General features: G+C 50.5%; 2 protein-coding genes across 6 annotated transcripts; both read left to right on the top strand.

Annotated features, from left to right (window-relative positions):
- The first annotated feature begins 589 nt into the window (after positions 1 to 589).
- On the top strand, positions 590 to 4,924 carry LOC126052092 (11-beta-hydroxysteroid dehydrogenase 1-like). The gene is made up of 6 exons (XM_049832211.1): positions 590 to 793; positions 1,390 to 1,520; positions 2,103 to 2,214; positions 2,347 to 2,532; positions 3,091 to 3,234; positions 3,681 to 4,924. Exons 1-6 carry the CDS (start codon positions 706 to 708, stop codon positions 3,899 to 3,901), a joined length of 882 nt encoding a protein of 293 aa, XP_049688168.1. The 5' UTR covers positions 590 to 705; the 3' UTR covers positions 3,902 to 4,924.
- On the top strand, positions 4,921 to 20,563 carry TRAF3IP3 (TRAF3 interacting protein 3). Of its 5 annotated transcripts, XM_049832207.1 has the most exons (17): positions 4,921 to 5,036; positions 5,145 to 5,360; positions 7,970 to 8,328; positions 9,610 to 9,724; positions 10,246 to 10,303; positions 10,428 to 10,452; positions 10,881 to 10,910; positions 11,185 to 11,280; positions 15,260 to 15,331; positions 15,585 to 15,725; positions 16,463 to 16,600; positions 16,877 to 17,012; positions 17,756 to 17,818; positions 17,898 to 17,957; positions 18,505 to 18,677; positions 19,864 to 20,136; positions 20,299 to 20,563. In XM_049832207.1, exons 3-17 carry the CDS (start codon positions 8,026 to 8,028, stop codon positions 20,380 to 20,382), a joined length of 1,767 nt encoding a protein of 588 aa, XP_049688164.1. In that variant the 5' UTR covers positions 4,921 to 5,036; positions 5,145 to 5,360; positions 7,970 to 8,025; the 3' UTR covers positions 20,383 to 20,563. The 5 variants fall into 5 exon arrangements, with proteins under 5 accessions (XP_049688164.1, XP_049688165.1, XP_049688163.1 ...); XM_049832208.1 differs by lacking the exon at positions 5,145 to 5,360 and having other exon boundaries at positions 20,023 to 20,136; XM_049832206.1 differs by lacking the exon at positions 5,145 to 5,360.
- The last annotated feature ends 64 nt before the right edge of the window (positions 20,564 to 20,627 follow it).

The following is a 20,627-nucleotide window of genomic DNA, read 5'->3' as shown; positions in this document are numbered from 1 at the left end:
TTATTATTCACCCGCTTGGCTCTTTTACTGCCTTTTGCAATCAGTCGATTCCTCAAGAAAAGAGTGCAATTTTTTTAGGTGTAAGAGCCACCCAACCCTGTCAGTATTACACCTATGGTGGTATCGCGTAGGATAAGCCAGAAGCACCAATAAGAGTCTAAAACCACAACCTTTGCCAGCCCTGCTCTCTCTAGATATTCCTATGAACCTGGACCACAGTCGTCATTGCCGATTAATAAATCCTTGTGGCAGCCAGCGAAGAAGGGAAGCGTTGCCTCAGTTTTAGACGCGGACTGGAGAGAGAGAGAGAAGGATGCCCGTCCCACGGAGGTCTGCGCTGCGGGGACACGGGTGTCCCAGCCCCGAAGGCAGCCACCGAACAACACGCCCACGGCTCTATGAAGCCAGAAGCTTTTCAGTGCCTTTCCTTCAATGCTTTCCAAAAACACACCTGAAACTCGTGGCAGCACAAGGGTGCAAAGGGACAGCCTAAAGTCCAAAGCGACACTTTCCGTTAGGTTAATGTTTGCTAAATTACAGGAAGCAAAAAGAAAAGGTCCAACAGACACCAGCAGACTTACGCAAGACAAGAATCAGTTCAAAACTGCTATCGCTCCCAGCCGTTTGTGACCTACTGGCACGTCCACCTGCCCACAGTCAGAGCCACGGGGTTGCTCTCTGTCCTGCCTGCACTTTTGCAGAGGGATGGGTCTGATCCTGAAGATTTTCATCCCCTTGCTGGGACTGGCACTGGCCTTTTATTTTTATTCAGCACCTGAGAATTTCAATGAAGGTAAGTAATTGGAAAAAACACGCTTTAAACCCACAGTCGGGAAGCCTGCTGCCAGAGCGGCAGTGTGTGCCCACGCAGAAGGGCACGGGCCAGTTGAAGGGCCTTTCAAAGCGCAGCTGGAAAAGCCAAAGCGTGGGAAGGGCTGAGGGCTCGGAGGGGAGCAGAGGCAGCCCCCGGTGCGAGGGGTCAGAGCACCCTGTGCCACGCAGGAAAACTCACGGGATTATCCCGGGTCTGCTGGGACGCACGGTAAGTGTCCGATCTCAGTAAATTATTTATTTAGGAGACATGCAGTCTTCCACTTTAAACATTTAATCCTTTCATTAGTCAACTCGCATCGCTTCCAAAAGCCACTCCCAGACCAGGCTGGAGGCAGAGCTCAAGCCTCACACGTGCTCCCCACCAAACCGGGACTAACGACCAGACTCCAACCCGGGGCTGCGCGAGCGGCGCACGCCGCAGCGGGATGGTGCTGCTGCCTGCAGCTCCCAGCACCCGAAGGCGAGGGGCGGCAGGGGCAGAGGAGCCCCAATGCCCGCATGCGGGGGGGACGGTGTGGGCTCTGCCGGCTCCGAGCCCCCTGCCCTTCTCTCCAGAGATGCTCCGGGGGAAGCGGGTGATCGTGACGGGAGCCAGCAGCGGCATCGGGGAGCAGATGGCATATCACCTGGCACGCATGGAAGCCCACCTCCTGCTCACGGCGCGGACGGAGGCCAAGCTGCAGAAAGTAAATGGCAAGCAAAGCACGCCGGGTCGGCAAAACACATTTACAATGCTGAACCCCCCAGGCGGGCAGACTGCAGATACTCACCCTGGCCCGGGCACGTGGGGATGCCAGATACCCTACAGGTCCACCCCAGCATTTCCCCAGCACGAGCTTGTGCTAACACACATCCTCCACCACCACAAATTGTGTTTCCAGGGCTGGCAGCATGGCATTTCTTTCTCTGCAGTCTTCAGCTGTGAATTCAGATCTCCACCACCAAGGACAACACCAGTCTGCCCAAGTCCTGGTCTGATCAGCCCTTGCCCTTTCTCAGAGTCTGAGCTGGTTTTGCATCCTGCATACAACAGAATCAAAATTCAGGGGTCATATGCAGTATTTATAAATACTAAGTATTTGGCTCAGACGTGCTGTTGTTTAACTCTGCAGCCAGAAACGTTCCTCTGAGCAACATGTCTCCTCCCATGAAGGGAGAAGGGTTTCCAGCAGGACAGGGAGATGCGCTGCCCATCCACCCCGAGACAGCAACAGCCTTTGTGGAATGGGGGGTGTCCATCGCCAACACTGCTCTCGCTGTCGCTGCAGGTTGTGAAGCGGTGCCTCGAGCTGGGTGCCGCGTCCGCCCGCTACGTGAGCGGCTCCATGGAGGACACCGCGTTCCCCGAGGTGGTGGTGAAGGAGGCTGAGAACACCTGGGGTAGGTGGTGGGGACCTGCCCCTCCTCACTCCCCAACACACCCCGCGCTACATTTTGGGGCCATCCCAGCCACCAAGAAGCTGCTTTGTTTTGAGGTGCCGGTTGCCAATAGCAAACATGCTCTGCTTCCAGGAGGCCTCGATGTGCTCATTCTAAATCACATTGGTTACACCTACTTCAACTACTTCAACGGGGACGTTGGGCACATACGAAAGCTCCTCGAGATCAACTTCCTCAGCTACGTGGCGATGACCGTGTCCGCCCTGCCCATGCTGAAGGAGAGCGAGGGCAGCATCGTCGTCGTTTCTTCTGTAGCAGGTGAGCACAGAAGGGGCCAGGCTCTCCCTGCCCACATCCCTTCCTCTGCCTGCAAGGGATCCCTGCTGCGGCTCTTCTTCAAAAGACAGAATAAGGACCATAAGGCAGAGAGCCATCCCGCTGGGAGTCGGGATCAGTGTATGGTTTATATCCTGGATGCACAATTCAAGTCCTCTGGGCAATTTATATTCTATGCCTTGTCCTGCTAGTCTCTTTGCACCCACTAATCACCTTCATGCGTTGCAGTCGATGGTACACCACTGCAGGTTATTTTAGGTGCGTGGCCACATATTACACATGCGTTTGCTATACATGGGTGTATATGCAGGAGTACAAGAACAGTATCACCCACAACTGAAGGTACTTCATGCCATCGTATGCCATACGTTACATTTTAAACATTCCTGCATTCGTTTGTTTCTCTCAAGCATTCATGACAGCTTACCCCATCACCCTAAATCACAATATTGTAGCTACCTGAAGGGCAAGAGGAAGGGAGAGCCATGCAGGCTGGTGTCTACCTGGTACCCAAACCCCGACATTGTCTCTCTGCTCCAGGTAAAACTGCCGCCCCATTTAGTGCTCCCTATTCAGCAACTAAGTTCGCCTTAGACGGATTTTTCAGCTCCTTGCGACACGAATTCATCATAGACAAGGTCAACGTCTCCATCACACTCTGCATCCTGGGCTACATCAATACAGGTAAGCTCAGCGTCACTGGGTGCCCACGACTCGGTGTGCTTCCAGCTTCCAAGCTGAGCCCACCACCCGCCCTCTGGCCCCCGGCTGCTCAGCATGCTGCTTCAGCACCGCTGCTGGTGCCTCAGCCTGCAGTGGCAGTGCAGTTGTGGAAGCAGAACCCCAACTCTTTAAATAGTGTGGCCCGAGACCTTTGACTCTGCTATCCTTGCAGTAAACCCAGGGGAGGTGGGGATTCCATCCTATGGTCACTCAAGAGGTGGAAAGGAATGGGAAAGACATCACTATAATTGTTTGTTTGAACTATTCTAAGCCTTGTTAAGTAGGGATCCCCAGAGTTTGTCGGTTTGTTAGAGGAAGCTACAGACACCCCGACTGAGCCAGCGGTGCCTGTGGCAGCCCCTCCATCCGACACTGCTCCTTCCCTCCCTGGTGTCCCGTCCCTCCAGAGAACGCCGTGCGAGCAGTATCACACGCCATCCAGGACACACCAGCCCCGAAGGAGGAGTGCGCGCTGGAGATCATCAAGAGCGGGGTGCTGCGCCGGCGGGAGCTGCACTACCCATCCCGGGCGGTGGGCAGCCTGCTCCTCCTCCGGGACATAGCCCCCGACTTCCTCGACTCCCTCATCAGGAGCAGCTATAAGGTGGAAAACATCAGAAGAACATAGTCCCTGGGGCGGTGAGCGCACCAGCACGCTTTGGGCCAGGCACGAGGCATTTGGGTGTTAATCCGGCTGCTCGGGTGCCCTTTTCCATGCCACCGGGGCAGCCCCATGCTGATGCACGCCGGCAGCCTGAGACAGGATGCACCAGAAGCCTGTAACACACAGCACGAAAATCTCCTTTTTAGCAATGAACTCCTGCAGCTGGCTTTTTCTGACCAAGCAGCACTTCAGAGAGGCTCCCGGCAGCAGGACCTGCTGCCAGTCTCCGGCTCCCCAGCAGGTTTTCTGCTCAACCTCCAGAAACTGTTCCCCCACTGAAAGCCACGGAGGCAGCGGTGCTGAGCACTGCGGGCAGCGAGCCATGCCACGGCCCAGAATGAGGATTTTGGCCAAGCAGCACAAACCACCCACAGCCACAAGAGGGTCTTTGAACCGGGAAATTTTTTTGCCATGTATCTCTTCTAGGCTGGTCTTTGTAAAAAATAAATCCTTTGCTACTTTACGGGATCTCTGCTTTTACTTGTGTTCCTTCTCCACGGGCATAGGCACAGAGCCCTTATCAGCGCCCAGCTGGTTAAACCGAACTCCCTCCATGATTTGCATTAACGCAGCTTTCACTTCTCTAAAGACCTTAATGAATTTCTGCCATTCGTGACCTCTCCTCTGCTGCCGATACACACTTTTTTTCCTTTCCAATCTGCAAGAAGCCTTAAAATAATAGCATTACTGTACTTCCCTAAGTCTGGATTTCTCTACCCCAAAGCAGCTCAGGGAGACTCGGTCACAGAGTGCCACAGCCAGCTCCGCAAACCAGCACTCAACCTCCGTGTGTCGGAGACCGATAAAGGGAGATGGCCCAAAAGATAATTGCTAGCTCTGCTTAGAGAGAAGCTGGAGACTTTGGGGGCCCAAGATAACCTAAATCCCTCCACGAGCCAGGCTGCGAGCAGAGACAGGAACTGGGGCTCGGCTGCGGCTGCAACATTTCCTGTTTTACAGAGCGAGAAAAAGAGTAAGAGCAGCAAAATGAAGTGGTTGGCACAAAGATGGCAGTTGGAGCATGTTCGCGCCCGATAAGCCCCCGCTCACCCCGCTCCTCCGCAGCGGTCGAGGGGTAGGACGGGACCCCTCGGGCCAGGTAAGTGCCTGCAGTGCTGGGGCTGGTGAGGGATGGAGGGGAGCGGAGGCTGCCGTGCTAAAGGCAGCGGTGTGCACCTTTTTTCCTCTTTTTTCACCCCGTTTTCAGCCTACATGATTGACACTGGGAGGCTGTAACATGAACCAGCAAGAAGACTTCTTTTTTTTTTTTTTTTTTTGGTTTCCCTTGAAGCGAGAAGTGTAACAGCTTGGAAAGCAAAGAGAAAGGACATGTTTGTTAATTAGAGAGGGTAATTTGGGGTAACAGAAAGGAAATAAGAGTATTAGCTTGTCGAGAAGGCCTCAACAGTTTGCTCAGCTTGGGGTGAGTAATGGACTGTGGGTTTTTTTAAGCTTTACCTTGCTTTAGAGCACATTTTTGGTTAACTGAGGCTGTTACAAGAGCTGCTCTTGGGATGCACTGTGACAGGCGGGGCAGCCCAGGGGCACGTGGGAGAGGGGCTGAGCTATTCCCGACGGGAAGGGCTGGGACCTGGCAGGACATCCCAGGTCTGTACTGAATGTGCAATTGGGCCATTTTTAAAATTAAGCAAAATTAGCTGAAAAAGGCTTTTAAAGTGTCCTGATGAGTTCGGAGAACTTCGGCTGTAGCTACTCACTTTGTCCCAAGCTACAGAGTTCGTACCCAGGTTCAAGGGAGCACATTGCGGGGTGTCGGCGTACACCCAACTTGCATTTCTCGGTGTGAAGCTGTTGGCTAGATCTTGCCTTGCCTCCTGGGCCAAGGAAAGCAGGTGTGCACCAAGAGGAAAGGCCCGGGGTGAGCACAGTGGGATTGTTACGGTACAGATGTGAAAGCTGCAAGGGAATAACCGGCTCAGCCTTTTATACCCCCAGACTCCTCCAGCTGTAAGTGTGTCACAATAAGAAACACCTGAATAGTGAAATACTGTTGGGATCCTTCAGTAATTTTAAGCTAAAATTACAGACACTTCAGAAGCTATTCAAAGGAGAGACTATTCCAATAAAAATTAATAAAAGCGCATAAGCAAGTGCCACACTTCAGGGCTCTCGAAGCCCCCGTCCCACATGGGCTCAGCACTGGGAGCAGTGTCCTGGCCGTGGGTTTGCAGGCACCTTCCCTGCCCAGAGCAAGAGCTGACCGCCCCAAAAGCACCGCTCTCCTTCCAAAGGAAGGATCTACAGTGAAGAGACAGCACTAGTAATGAGCTTTGAGTACACCACAGCTAGAACAAGGACAATAAAAGGAATTATCGAGCAGATTTTAATGCAGACTAAAAAGCACAGAAGTATTATATGTGTAAATGGGGCTTACTTGTTCCCATTTTTTTTTCCATTTAGACTCAACAACTTCCTAATTGCTCGAGACAGAACAAGACCAATGAAGTTTTGGTGGTTTAACACTGAATAACATTTAACTTGAACTTTCAGACACTAAAATTCTCTTCCCCCCCCCCCCCCCCCAACATGATTTAATAAAAATGAGAAAAGCCCCACACCAGACATGGCCACAGCAGCTCCCAAGCTGAACCCCACAGGGCTGGGCACCCTCCAAACAACATTTGTGGGCTGTGCACGAGCCTTTTCACTGCCGATGGGGGCGAGGGGACAGGAGGGGGACACAGCCTTTGCTCGAGGGGAGGAAGGAAGAAGAGCGGTAGTCATTGCTCAGCTTTCTCTCATAACCGCTGCAGAGGCAAAGGCCCAAATACACCCGATACGACCAAAGTCCAGTAAAAAACATTGCACCGGTGGCTCGCAACTGTGCGGAGAAGTCAGCAGGGAGGGAGGGAGGAGGTTTCATATCTACAGCCTGTGTGCGCATGTAGACGGTGCAATAGTGCCAAAATGGAGGAGCAACTCCTTCGGTGAGGCCACTGCCTTGTTTGGGCCACAAAGTCCCCAGAAATGGAGACAATTTGTGCCCGAGGCAAACTGGTACCATTGAGAGCCTGCGGCCCCAGTTCTTGAGCACAGCTGAACAACGAATTAACCCCAAAGTGTAACAGTTGGTCACTACGCTTATATTTGCCATGAAGGAACCAAGGCACAGCGTGGCTAACGGGCAGACCCAGGGCTGCAGCCAGCAAGGCTGTGGGGGGAGAAGCGAAGGTCAACAAGCAGAGGGCAAAGCGTTACACAGCATCCGAACCAGGAGCTGGGGAGGGAGGGAGCAACCAGGAGGTAAGAGAAAGCAGCACTCTGCAGCCGTGGTCTTCAGAGAGTGGGTGTGCTCAGACCTGCCAGACACTCCACTGAAAAAAAAAAAAAAAAAAAACAAAAAAAAAAAAACCCAAAAAAAAAACAACAAACAAACCCACCCCCCAAAACCCCCACCACACACCAAGAAAACCCCAACCAACCCCCTACAACACTGCAAGGTTTTTCCTGCTCCAGATCCCTCTGTGCACACAGAAAAGGCAGCCAACACCAAGAAACACAATGCAGCTGCTTGGAGAGTAAGTCACACCACAGCACCGCTATATTTGGCCCTATCAAAAAAAACAACTGGCAAAAGAAACACACACTCAGAAGATGTTTACTGCAGAAATAGCAGCTCTTGCTCTTCCTGTGTTTTCATTGTTTTCTTTAGGTTGGCTAAAGGGCTCTAACAGCACGCACAAAAGAATCGGTTTGAATAAGAGGGATTTTTATTTTATCAGGAAAGGAATTCTCCCAGAGGAAGCAGTGGAAGCATCATTACTTGGTAGTGAGGACAGCTTCACGAGGTTGCGTTAATTGTTTGAAATTCTGTTCCCGGCATCCCTCAGGTCAGCACCCACCCGACAAAGGAGCAAGAACAGCGTGGTGTTCATGGACAAGAGATTTCCCTAGGAACACCGCTTCCATCCATTGCGCAAGGACTCCAGAATCAGCGTCCAATACCTCACATTCCTTTAATCCTAGAAATAGTTTTCACTCAAATCCTGCCTTTTCCCTTGGTGTCATCAGGACAGAGGACCCCAGAGCGGACGGGGCTGCCGCAGACCGGCAGAGCTGCGACCAACATGATCAGCCAGCCCGAGAAGGCACGGCCGCGGCACAGGCGGGCGAGCGAGAGCTACGACGAGAAGTGCGAGCGGCGGCACGAGACGCGGGAGAACCTCCGGCGCCGAAACAACGTGACGACCTGCCGCCGCCTCGGGAGGGGAGCGGAGCAGCCGTCGCAGAGCCCCCGGCAAAGGCTGTTCCTGAGGAGGAGAAACCTGGCAAGCGATGCTGGAAGGACCCTGCCGGGACAGGATCCCGAAGCACGCGCCCCCCCGGAGCCCTCCTCACGGGTGGAGGCGAGCCCACTCGCCCTGCTCCAGGTAACGCCTGCCCCGGGAGCGCGGCTCAGTGCTCCCCCCGCTCCAGCTAGCACCCACTGAAGCATCCCCAGCCTGTCCAGCGATTGCAACCGCATCGGGATCCACATCAAAGTACAGCCCAAAAGTGAGAACGCACGGACAAAAGCGTGCATTTCCTTACAAACTGCAGAGTTGGGCACCGGTAAATGCTGTCCCCTCCCTCCCGGAGTGCTCCTCTCCTGTTTTCCCAACCCTGAACCAGACGGAGATTTTCGGCCATTCCCCCAAGCACAACCCCACATCCTAACTGCCAGATTACAGTTTTGCACTTACACAAATTATTTTTACCCTCAAAAACTGAGCTCTAGACACCTGGCTTCCCTCCATCACCTTTGCTGTTAGCAGGAAGGGTGCAGGAATTAGGAGACTCCCTGGTACTCACTACTACCTACCCTGTGCTGCCCCACTAACAGTAAGCCAGAGAGCTCACTGCCTTGAATAACATCTATAGAAAGATGCAATGCAACACACCCCAGTCTGAGTGCCAAACAGGTTTCCTTCTAAAACTTAACATCGCGTGCAAACCAAACAATTCCACTGGTACGCTGCGAATTCATCCTAGGGGCTTCACAAACCTACGTGAGCAGAGACAGTCAAACACGAGATGACTTACGCAGGCACGCCCTCAACTCCCTTTGCAGCACAAGAGCGTGCAATTACCTACCTCACCAGGTTTAATCACCTGCTAGACAGCAGGAATCTGGAACAAGCATTTACATGCACAAGGCCCATGCAGGGTGCCTTCCCCTGTTTGCTTTTGCAGAGGTAACAAGGAGCAGGAGGCTGGGGGGGGGGGGGGACAACGGACAGGCAGAGGGGCAATGGGGTGAGCACTCCGCTTCCCCAGCCCTGGGGGGAAGCCAGGGCAGAACAGGTACCTCTGCTCCAAGGCAGCCAAATGGCAGCAGAGACCCAAGCCAGGACCCAGCTCCCTGCCACCAAAGTCCTCGTCTTTTCAAAAAATATCTCAAGATGCTCTGGGGGCCAGGGGGGTTCTTTGTCCTGTTCTTGTATCCCCCCCAAGAAGCCAGCAGGTTTTCTCCCACTTCCCCACTGAGCTCTGGAGCTGCTGCAGCCAAAACAGCAAATCCTTCTGGATTTGCCGTGGTTTCTTGGCGTCTCCTTGATGCTTTTCACCCAGTCACCACAGGTACAAAGCCTGACACGGCCACAGTCCCTTCCCCTCCATTCCTCACAGCCCATTTTGGAGAGATGCTGACTTGGGCTTCCCTCTCGTTCCAGCACCCGTGGAGCTGCCCCACGTTTCCCCCTGCACGCTCCCTGCTCGGCCTCAGCGTCCCCCTCGGCGTTTCGGCAGGAGCCGTCCCCAGGCGAGGTGCCTCCGTGAACACCCAAGGTAGGCGAGGGATGCTCGGGATTTCCCTCCCACCTCTAATCTCCATCGAGTGGTTTGGGACACGAGCCAGTAGCTCCCCCCAGCCCGAGCTTCCCTGCCAGCAGCCCCACACCTGCACTAAGTTTTACCACCCCAGCCCGAGTTTCCCCTGCAGACTGGATGTGTTAAAAATATTTTTCCTGTGGAGGGATAAACCAGCCCAGCCCACAGCTTAACAACCAGTGCTGCTGAGCAGACGCTCTCACCTACGGCTTCGCTGTAAGCGTCCCAGATCATCCGGGGGTCTGGGGGCCAACTTGAGCCTGCAGGATTATTTAACTTCTACTTCTCCGTCCATCAGAGTAGGACGCTGCTTTACGTCTGGTCCCTATTGAGCTGTGTTACTGGATGCTGTTTAAAACAGCTGCGCTCCGTCCTAGAAGCAATGCCACCCTGCGAGCAGAGATGGACACCCAAACAGAAGAACTTCACGGCCCCTCGGATGGGGGGATCATTCAGAGCCTTTCGCTTTGCTTTCACAGGAACCCAGACCCTTACACATCCCAGTGCAGGAGTGAGAGACTCAAGCCAGCAGACAGAGTAAGCTGGTCCTCCCCTCCCTCCCCGGGTTCTGAATTCAGAATGAATTGCCTCCGATGCCCAAGCCCAGATGCAACCCACAGATCGCCCTCACCTCAGTAACACACTTTCTTTTTTATTTTAGTTGTGGAATAGCAGTTTTAAATAAGGTAAGCAAAACACAGATAATAACTAGCCTTGAACTCCTGCAAACAAAATCAGTTTCTAAAATTTCTGACCAGGACGCTGACTGGTGCTAAATTTCTATAGTTTCAAAAATGATGACAGTGCTGCTATAGGGGAGAAAGGCACTTCTGTCCCATGGATATCTACTGTTCTCATTCAGTAACTGCCCTGATTTGATACACTACATGGCAAAGACACCGTAACTCCAATGATGTAAGTTGCTGCAGAAAATATTTTCGCTTTCCTGGAAAAACCAAACAAATGAACCCCAGCAGGCACTCATCCTCCACCCAGACATAGGCTGTTAACTTCAGTTTTATTTGAAAATATTTGGATTTTGTAGCCAGTTCATAAAATGTTTATAAACTGAAACAATCCTATCGTTTTTAAACATTTGCCCTTTCCCTTTCAGGAAATAGTGCAGCTGTCCAACTACCTGAAGGTACGTACCAGATGTTAAGTACGCACCGGGAAAGCGGGTCTTCAGCAAGTACAACAATACTTTTTAAATTATTATTATTATTATTAAATGAAGGGGTGTTACACGCCCAATCTTAATGTGGCCAAAAAGCCTACAGATAAGCCACTGAACTCAAAGACCTGCCTGACCCCCCCCGCGAGGCAGAAGCCCTGACCCTGCGCTGGAGGGGGGACCCGGGCTGTCGTCCCCACCAGCCCCGGGGGTCCCCTCTGAGCAGCCCTCCCCTTCCTCGCAGGAGGCCCTGCACCGCGAGCTGCTGCTCAAGCAGAAGATGGTGATTTTGCAGGAGCTTTTCTCCACGCTGCTGCAAGCGTCCGAAAAATCCTGGCAGGTACCAGAGAGCTCGGGAGGCGATTCCTGCTGGGGCTGGGGGGGTTTTGCCTCGGCGGGACGGGGCTTGTGTGCAGAAGCAAGAGCAACCCACGGGTCTCCCTTTCGTTCTCGGAGCCAGGCTCTAGCTCTGCCTGGCTTCGGTGCTGATGTTACAGGTTTAAAACGCAATGCTGTTCACCCAGCAGACAAGGCACCGTGCAGAACCGTTCGCCTGCGAGTAGCTGCTTGCCCTGCCTCTTTCCTTGCTGTCACCTTTCTTTTTAGGGAGGGCTGAACACAAACGCAGAAGTTAGGGAGTCGCTTTGCTTGAAGTTTTTCCCTTTTGTGCCCCAAAGGATTGTTACAAAGTGTACTTTGCTTTCAGATCAACTGGAAGCTTAAAACCCTTTTCTTCTGTAAGCTTTTGGGGTTTGATTTTTATTTTTTTTATGCTTGCCTTTCCCGCTTTTCCTTAAATAAAAATCAAACAGAAGTGTATAAGTGGGGAAAAGAATTGGAATAAACCCATATAACCACCTTGCACCAAGTTTTCTTCCCTAGTCAAAACAAGTTTCAAATATTTTTAACCCTTTTTTTTTTTTTGACCAAAATAAAAATTTTAGATGCACCCAACTGGTGCACCCAAGCGCTGGCAAACACTGTGTTGGACGGGGGCAAGACAGGCTGTTTCTTAACCTGAGAACACAACAGCTAAACCCCCCACCCAGCCCACGCAGCCCTCCTGCCGAGCTCCCGGCCACCCAGTCTGCTCCTCGCTAGGATCTGCCCGGACATCCTCCAAACACACCACTGCCCCGGTTCCTTTTGGGGACGTATTCTGGGCCCCAAACACAGGTCGCAGGACCCAATACCACGATGGTCCGGCCCACCGGCTTAGCCTTAGGTGCACTGCTGAATTGTGGCCCTGCATCAAACTATTTCCCCACAGCTCAGACAAAATCCTCTGGGCAGCACCAAACCAGGGCCCATTTGGTTTTGCTATCAGGAGGTAAAATTAAGGTGATGCGTTTTATGCAACATATGAAGTGTTTTATATAGGGTTATTAAATCAAACATTAATTTACAATTCATTGTGCCATTAAAAAAAGTGGTTTAAAAGTTCTGTTGGGACAGAAAAGCGAGTGATTGGGTGAGATGGTATAAAAAACCCTTGGGTTAGATGTTCTGTGGTTAGAAACTTCCGCCTTCACTTGCTGCTTCAAATAATATGAGCAGGAAAAAACACCCTGACACAGTCTGCAGGAAGTAGCCATGGGACCTCAGATTAGATACAGGTGGGTGCTCTTTGCTTCTTGCTATCTTTGCTACAGAAGAGAGCCTTTGCTGCTCCCTCTTGCATTCAGCCTTTCATCAGACTGAAAAATAACTCGCCGCTGGCACTGGACCCCACGGAGAAGACGAGGCAGATGCTGCGCGCTGGGAGGGATCCCGAGGAGCTGCGGGGGGGAAGCAGGCGGGGGGCAAGGGGCTTCTCCGGGAGGTGCTGGCAAAGGCAGGGATGGACAGGTCCTGTACCATAACACTGTGCCGTGGAAACTGATGGTTGGTTGGTTGCCCATTTCCAGGCCCAGGTGAGATACCAAATGCTTATTGCAGCAGCTTTTTAATCCTTTCTAATATTTTGCGTTTCAGAGAAATGCTATTGAAACAGCCATAGAGTCATTTTTGAGGTGCTGCTTGTGTTTGTGGGTGCTTCTGGCTTGATGGAGCAAGTGAATGCTCTGCAGGACTATGGGGATGTCATTAAACTTAAGGGATAAAGCATTTTGTTCCTTCCCCCTCCCACGATTTTACCTCTAGTTTAGAGACCCCTTCCAACCACAGGTCCGTACCTTAAATCCCCCACCTGTTGTAAAACTTGCTTAGCTGATTCAGAAATGCTGCCAGATGAAGGAAGCTAAGTCTCAGTTATGATTATTAAGGGTAATTAATTTTGAGCCGTTCTCTTCTTAAAGAAGAAAATTGCTACTTTAATATATTTTCTTCCCTTCCTGACCTCTGAAGCTGAGCCTGGCTTTTGGAAGTACCTTGCAGCTCTGCAGATCTTAAGCTCTTTGTCATTTCCAGTGTAATACTACTACTATGTGGACTTAGTTTCTAGCACAAGCATCACATTCGGGCAAACTGGAAGCCTTCCAGAAAGACCATTTACTATTATTGCTTTAAGCCAGCTGTTTAAAATGACTAAGGGAAGGAGTATCAGAGAATTCACCGATCACAGGACATCCACTACAGCTGTCAGCCAAAACCAGTTTAAAATACTTAAAATATGGCACTTAAATGACAGCAGCAGAGAAATGCAGAAGAGTTTAAGAGAAGTCTTGGAGCTGCCCATTCAGGTAACCTCAGACTCTCTGAAGAGGGCTACAGAGGACTCAAATCTGGTATTTGCAAGAGCGGGCGTATTTTGAGCATGTTAGCCCTAATCCTTTCCTCTGCCTGGCTTCAAGTAGGTGTCTTTGGGCTCTCTAGCAAGGCGCAGTGCCAGGATCCCCAGGTCATGTTCAAACAGTGTCACCGGAGACACTGCAGATGAGAGGAAAAACCACCACTGTCTGACCATGGCGGCTACGGGGGGGGGTGGTGGGGGGTGGTGGTGGTGCTGCTGTTCTGTTTAGTTGTGGGTCAGGGTTTTGTTTGGGGGGTTGTTTTGGGGTTTTTTCTGTTGGTGGTTTGTTGGGTTTTTTAAACAGCCCCTTTCATGTAGATAATCTTCAACACAAGGTCTTGACCAAGATTTGCTCACATAACTTTTCTGGTCAAAAGCATAATTTCTTATACCCTCCCACATATGTGCACATACTCACTCACCCCTCACTGCCATGCTGTTCTGGTAACAGCCCCGACAGACAGCTTATTCCATTTAGGGAAATCTTCATACTCTTATGTTCTTTTGCCAATTTATAAGCTGCATCTCCATGAAAGGAGTTTGCCAGCTCATTTCTGCTCTGAAGCGTAGGAAGGGCCCAGCACTCTATTGCCTTGTACTTTGCACAGTCATTTACATCTGTGCACAACGGCGGTCACACCACCACCCTCCAACGGGAACCTCTGCAGATAGCAGAACAAAATCAACTGCATGAAGGAGGAAAACTAGGCATAATGTTTCACATATAAAAACGCTTTTCAAAATTCCACCTGCTTTCTAAGAGGATAGAGCCTTTAGTTCTTCATACCAACAACAAACTGAGAAGATTTAGTCTTTGGGACTGTAAACTTACTTCTGTGCAAATTTTAACAGTGCTAAGACATCAGAGAATCTGGTTTTGCTTGGGTCTAACAGCTATTCCTGTAACACCAAGGAGCTGCTTTTCAGAGGTTTGACTTCAAACAGCAGTAAGCAGAGAGGATACCGGTGTCTTCAGCATCAGTGGTGGAAAAAACAGCCTACGTAAACTCTTTGCTAGAAATTTTATCTGAATTTGCATGCAGTCTGGTTTCACAAAACCCAAGAAGCCTGACTAAGACTGAGAGGAGATTATAATAAGGAAAATGAATCATCAGTGCTGCCCTCTATCCCCCTGCCCAACTGCTAGATGTTGCAATGCAGACCCAACCTATTTCCTAAGGGAACCAGCAAGACAAGACCTTAGCACCAGCTGGAACTTTAAGCAAGGAGCATCGCAGGGAGGAACCACCAGCCAGGGAACAGGGCTGTACGCAGGGACAGGCAGCAGCTAGGCTTCTGCCAGACCCATCCAGACTAACCTGAAATCCCCTTGCTCTGCACTCAGTAACCAGTGGAACTGCCTCAGGAGAGTTTTCAATGCATAAAAGTTTTACTTTCCCCATATCCCATTTATTCCGAGATCGTGAAAGATTATTTGAACTCTAAGTGTGGAGAGACTTTGACCAAATTTAGCCACAATATTATAGATGAAGGTAGAAAGTGAATCAAAAGACAAACTAACAAAACATTGGGGGCACCTTGCCTAGTTCATGATTCCACACATCCTTTCAATTGTTTTTTCCCCCAGGGTCAGCTGAATGAAGATAAACTGAAGTGTAAACTAAGGGCACTTGAAAATCAGCTGCAGGCCTGCACCCAGGTAATGTCTGATTCACTGAGAAACAAACATGGGTGAAGAAAGGCATGAAAACAAAATACAGAACCATGTAATTAGGTCGGGTCTCAGTTTCTAGAGCGATCTGATCAGATGCAGATCTGAGAACATTTTTCCCTCTTTGCCCAAGCAATGCTTCACAGCAAATGAGCAGTAGCATTTACACACTCTGGATTTGCTAATATTCAGGCTTAGCAAGATTAGGAGTGTGTCAAACACTTGAGTTCTTCCTTTAAAGAGTTACTCAAAGGAGTGTGTGAAGAAGATCCTGATAGAGATGGAGGACCAGAAGCAGACCTATGAGCAGAAGGCAAAAGAGGCTCTTCAGAAGATGCTGGAGGACAAACTCCAAACAGAACAGCAGCTGCAAAACTCTCAGGTAACATATTTTACACCTGGCTTTGTTTTAATCTAGTCTGACTGTGACAAAGAGCCCCCACATTTCAGGGAAAGGTGATGGCTAGCTTACCATTAGCAACACAGATGCAAAAGTACCATTTTTTAGCTACTGAGCAGTATCCAAAGCAGCTTAGTGGCAACCTGCACTCATTTTGTGAGCCACATATCTGCTTATTAAAAACAGCACACAGTTAGGGAAATATACTGCTGTTTGGCAGCTGTAAGTGTGATCCCTTTTCCTCCACCATCTCTTCATCCCATTCCCTGCTCTGCACACACACAGGGAGCAGCAAGCCACACCCAGAGACATCCAGGGCACGAGGTCTCCAGAAATGCTTTTTCTGGAGTTGCTCTTTTATATGAAAATAGATTTTTTTCCCCAAGAGGTAGCAATTTGCTTTGACCCACATGACATCTGGTATTTTCAGAAAAACAAGTAAGTGTTATCCCAAAGACTACCAGGCTTCTAAATCCTCCCTGCAGCATGGGAACTCAGGTTCCACAGCAAACCCTCTGCCCGTGTGCGCTTTGCCCATCAGATGGCATCAGCCCCACGCAGGTTGTGATAACCCTGGTGCAGGAGGCAGCAGCTCTGCCCCAGCCCCACGCACAGCCCAACCGATGCGAGCGCCTGCAGACATTATTCAGGGTGGTCTGGCACGGTCCCACCGAGCCGTGGGCCCCAGCCCACCCGTGGGTCCTTGCTCTCTTCCCTAGCGAAGCCTGGCAGCAACGAGAGAGGACGCTGCCTTCTGGAAAGAGCACTACACCACGCTCAAAGGCGAATTGACCAAGATGACCACAGCTCATGCCGAGCTCGAAAACAGCTTCCACATTTTGCAAAGCGAACTGCAGGTACGTTAGTTCCCTGCCGGCACAGCACCCACGGGAGTTCACCTTTTCCGATTTGTAAGCAGGGAAGCCCCCAGGTTGAGATCCCTGTATTAAAAAAAAAAAAAAAAAAAAAAAAAAAAAAGCCCTTTTGATGAAGCACAGCAGCCACATGTGCAACCCGGTCCTCGGCTCGGGGCTGCCTTTCATTGCCAGAAAGCCGGCAACGCCGCGTGCTCGCCAGCCGCCCACGGCACGGTGCCGGGGCTGGGCTGATGCCGGGGTTCTTCTCGCCCCCAGCAAGCGGACACGCAGAACACGCAGCTCTGCCAGGTCCTGAGCAGCCTGCAGAGCGAGCACGCCGCGCTCCAGCAGCGAGCCAGCGCCTTGCGGGAGGACAACGACCTGAAGGCAGAACACATCAGCGCCATCGAAGGTACGGCGCGCAAGGGAACGGAGGGTACAAGGAAAATACTCTTAAAATCCTGGTCCGTAAAGCCAAGTACACATGCACGCTAAAGGCGCGCTCTCTCTGAATGTGCTGCATGCCTCAGCTTGCCGAGAAATTTCTGGTTTCCAAAGGGCCCCTAAAGTAATTTCCAACTAGATTAAAGGGCTTCAGAGAAGTCAAGTGGCTTTTCTAGAAGAAAGGATGGAATGGGAGACCTGAAAAAAAAAAAATCAAGGATGAGTCCTCAGCTTTGATGAGGACTTTTGCATCCTTATCAGACCCATCAAACACAGCAATGCCAGCCCACTCGGTGGAGGGGCAGCACCCCTCACTGTCTGAAGTGCTGCTGCCTGGTGGTGGATATTACCAGTATCCTAAAGCACCGATTCAGATAGAGGCAAGGAAACTCACACATACTTCACGTGGCTGTTTTAAAACACAATTAAGGAAGAGTAAATGGGTGGCAGTACTATTTTCATAACAGGTCTCACATGAACAGCTTCAAAATAAACCATAAATTAATAGAATCTAAGGCACACTAGAAAAAGCTGCCAAAACGGAAAAAGCAATTAACAGCTAAAAATCACATCCCTTCAGAGAAGCAAGTTCAGCGTAGTCAACAATATCCACACCACTTTACACATGTGGAGAAAGGGAAAGTTGCCGTCTTTGCATAAAGATACACAGAGATTTACATCAACTGTGATTTTCTTCTATCATTATTTCAGATAAATTGCAAAAAGAACAAAATCAGAAGGTAATGCTGGAGACAACAATCAGCCATTTGCACAGTAAGTAACACAAAGATGTGCTAAGAAAGAGACCTGCGTTAGCGCTGTGGACAATAACGGTGGCTTTTTATGCTCACAGACTTGATACAGAAGCAGACCAACGAACAGAAGACCCAGGAGGTGACGGTGCAAAGGAAAGGTCAGCAAACTTTGTAACTCCCATCTAGCACTCCTCTCACTGGACACAGGAACTTTAGACCTGCCTCTGGGAGAAGTCTACATTGCTTTAGAATAAAGGATTATTTTAAAGCTGCACAAAGCGAGTTATTATATTTAGCTAGTTAACATTAAAACATAAGTGTATTTATGATGGCAAACACTTTAAAAAAATAAATGAATTTAATTGCAAATTCTACTTCAGTGGTTATGCCATTTTTTTTCCCAAACAAAATACATTCCAGTTTATAATTGTAGTTACAGCTATACTTGAAAAAAAAAAAAAGCAATAAAAGGCATTTTAACTCTCCCTCCTCTCCATTTCTGGCAACTACTTAGAAATATTAATCTAAAGATGATTAACTTGTACCTATGGCAGAGGCAAGCCTGTGATAACTAACTCAGCTCCTGTGTCCTCTGCTGTGTGCATAGCACACAAATATTATCTTTAAACTGTGCTGAGTAAACAAGATCTAAAGCAAACTGAAAGCCTGGACCTGTTTCTCATCAGAAGCCTGACTGTTTTCTAGACCAGGTTTTCACCACGCAGACCCCACCTCTCACTCCTGCCAAGGAAAAACAAAACGCTCTGTTAGAGCACCCTGAGGAGGAGGAAGAGGAGGAGGAGGAGGAGGAGGGAGAAGAAAGTCTGAAGGATGAGATGCAGAAAAGGACATCCCAGCTTACAGCAAAGGAGAATGAGGTGAGGAGGTCACTGAATCGTGGCTGGGATGGAGTTCCCTGCTGGGGAGCAAGCTGCTGGTGTAAGTGCTCCAGCGGTCCACAACACAATGCACCAAAGTTCCTGGAAGTAATCTAAGCTTGGTATCTCCTGTAAGGATTATCTCTGTTGAATTTTTATACTGATACCAGCCTCACCTAAACACCCAATGCAGCATCTGCTTGCAAGGGCAGGGCACCAGCAGCCTGGCACCCAGGGCTATAGCAGCAGAGCCCTCTCCGAACAAACCCATTTCTGCTCTCACAGACAGGAGAGCCTCAACAGTCTCACAGGGAAAAACCAAAGCCAAAGCTACACTTTAAGAGCTGAAACCCTGAGCACAAAGGAAGGAGAGGAGGAAAAGAAGAGGCTTGCAAATAACAGGAAGCGTCTGCTAACAAAAGCAATGCCTGTACAACTGGGCTACAAAAAATTTCAAAGCTTTCTGGCCTCTCACAGGCTCTTTCCTATCAAGCTGTGCCCTCTGCCAACCAACAGCCCCAGAGTTCTTACAGCAGTACTCAGATAGCAAAGATTTATAAAAAAAGGATTTATAATTTACCGTAGCAGAGTTTAGAGCCACACAGGAGAAGAGCTTGTCCTACTAAGCCCCACTGGTGAGTGCACCACCAGCATCACACATCACCCAGCATCACCTGGGCAAGGGTTTTGTAAAGCACAATCACAGCAAAAGGGAACAGCCTGGGGGGCCAGCTGCCCTCCCAGCGGTGGCTCTTGCAGCCTCTGGGCACAGGCAGCCTCCTTCCACAGCTGCTGCTAATGTACCACTCACTGGGAAGGCAGCAGGGTCTCATGCTGCTGCCTGGCTGTTCAGGAAAAAAGGCGCTCCCCAGGTTTTGGGGTTGCGCAGCACAACCAAGGTACCTGTCCCATGTCTCAGAGGGTTTAAAGGTCTCTGCAATTGCTCTCGCAGTCAGTGAAATGCAGAATGAATCTCAGAGTGAGAGGCAAACCCTGCCACGAGTTTGCACTACACGTCTTTCTGACCTGCACACTTCTACGGTCATGAAAGTAACTATTGCTTCTTTCTCCCATGCGATGTGAGAGATGGCAGCAAAGCCAAGCACGTCACGGGATGGTAACAGATCCGGCATCGCCTCTGTCACCGTATTCCCAGTAACACTGAGATCTGCTCTGTCCCCTATAGGTACATATGGGCACACAGGTAGCAGAAGTGAAAATCCCCCCTCACTACAGTGCCCGTGCAGGGGCGAAGAGCTGCAGCCGCTGCGGGAGCTCTGCCAGTCTCGGTGTGTACAAAAGTGGGGGGATCCCTCCTGCTAATGGGCCCTTGCTGTGCTTGCAGTGCACGGAGCTGCGCTCGGAGCTGGAGGCCCTGAGCGAGGAGTACCGCTCCTGCCTGACCAGGCTGCGCCAGTGCCGGGACGAGCTCAACCGCTTCCAGAGCAAGCAGGCAAAGGTGGGAGGCGTTCCTCACCCTGACTCCCAGTGCTTTCAGACCGGGAAAAATTCCCCTGTTTATTTCTGCAGTGCAGAAAGATGAATGACATGTTTGCTAGGGATGAGATGAGAAGGATCTTCTCCCCACCAATTTCCTAGTAACACTTGCTTCTCCTTGCAGAGACAGCGCGGTCACTGGATCCCTCTCCTGGTGGCAGTGATAGCAATGGCCATAGCCATCTTCCTCACAAGTTACAGACCATGAAGGATCTTCTCGATGACTGACTTCACTGCAGGAACTGACTTCTGCTTCACCAACAGCAACGCGCCCTTGCCACAGTGCACCGTTTGCTGTTTTGTATTTGCCTGTTTGGTTCACTTCCTGAGCTGGTCTCACTCCAGACAAACTCCCGTGGCTCCAATAAATGCTGGGAGATTGCTCCTTCCCTTGGCTGCTTCGGTTACTCTGCCTCAGCTGAAGGCTGTGCTGCCCAGTTCCTGTGGCGCTGA

The sequence above is a fragment of the Accipiter gentilis genome, chromosome 29 (assembly GCF_929443795.1).
Source record: "Accipiter gentilis chromosome 29, bAccGen1.1, whole genome shotgun sequence".
NCBI classification, from domain to species: domain Eukaryota; kingdom Metazoa; phylum Chordata; class Aves; order Accipitriformes; family Accipitridae; genus Astur; species Astur gentilis.
Note: the sequence above shows the minus strand (reverse complement) of the source record. Positions and strands in the feature narration are given on the sequence as shown.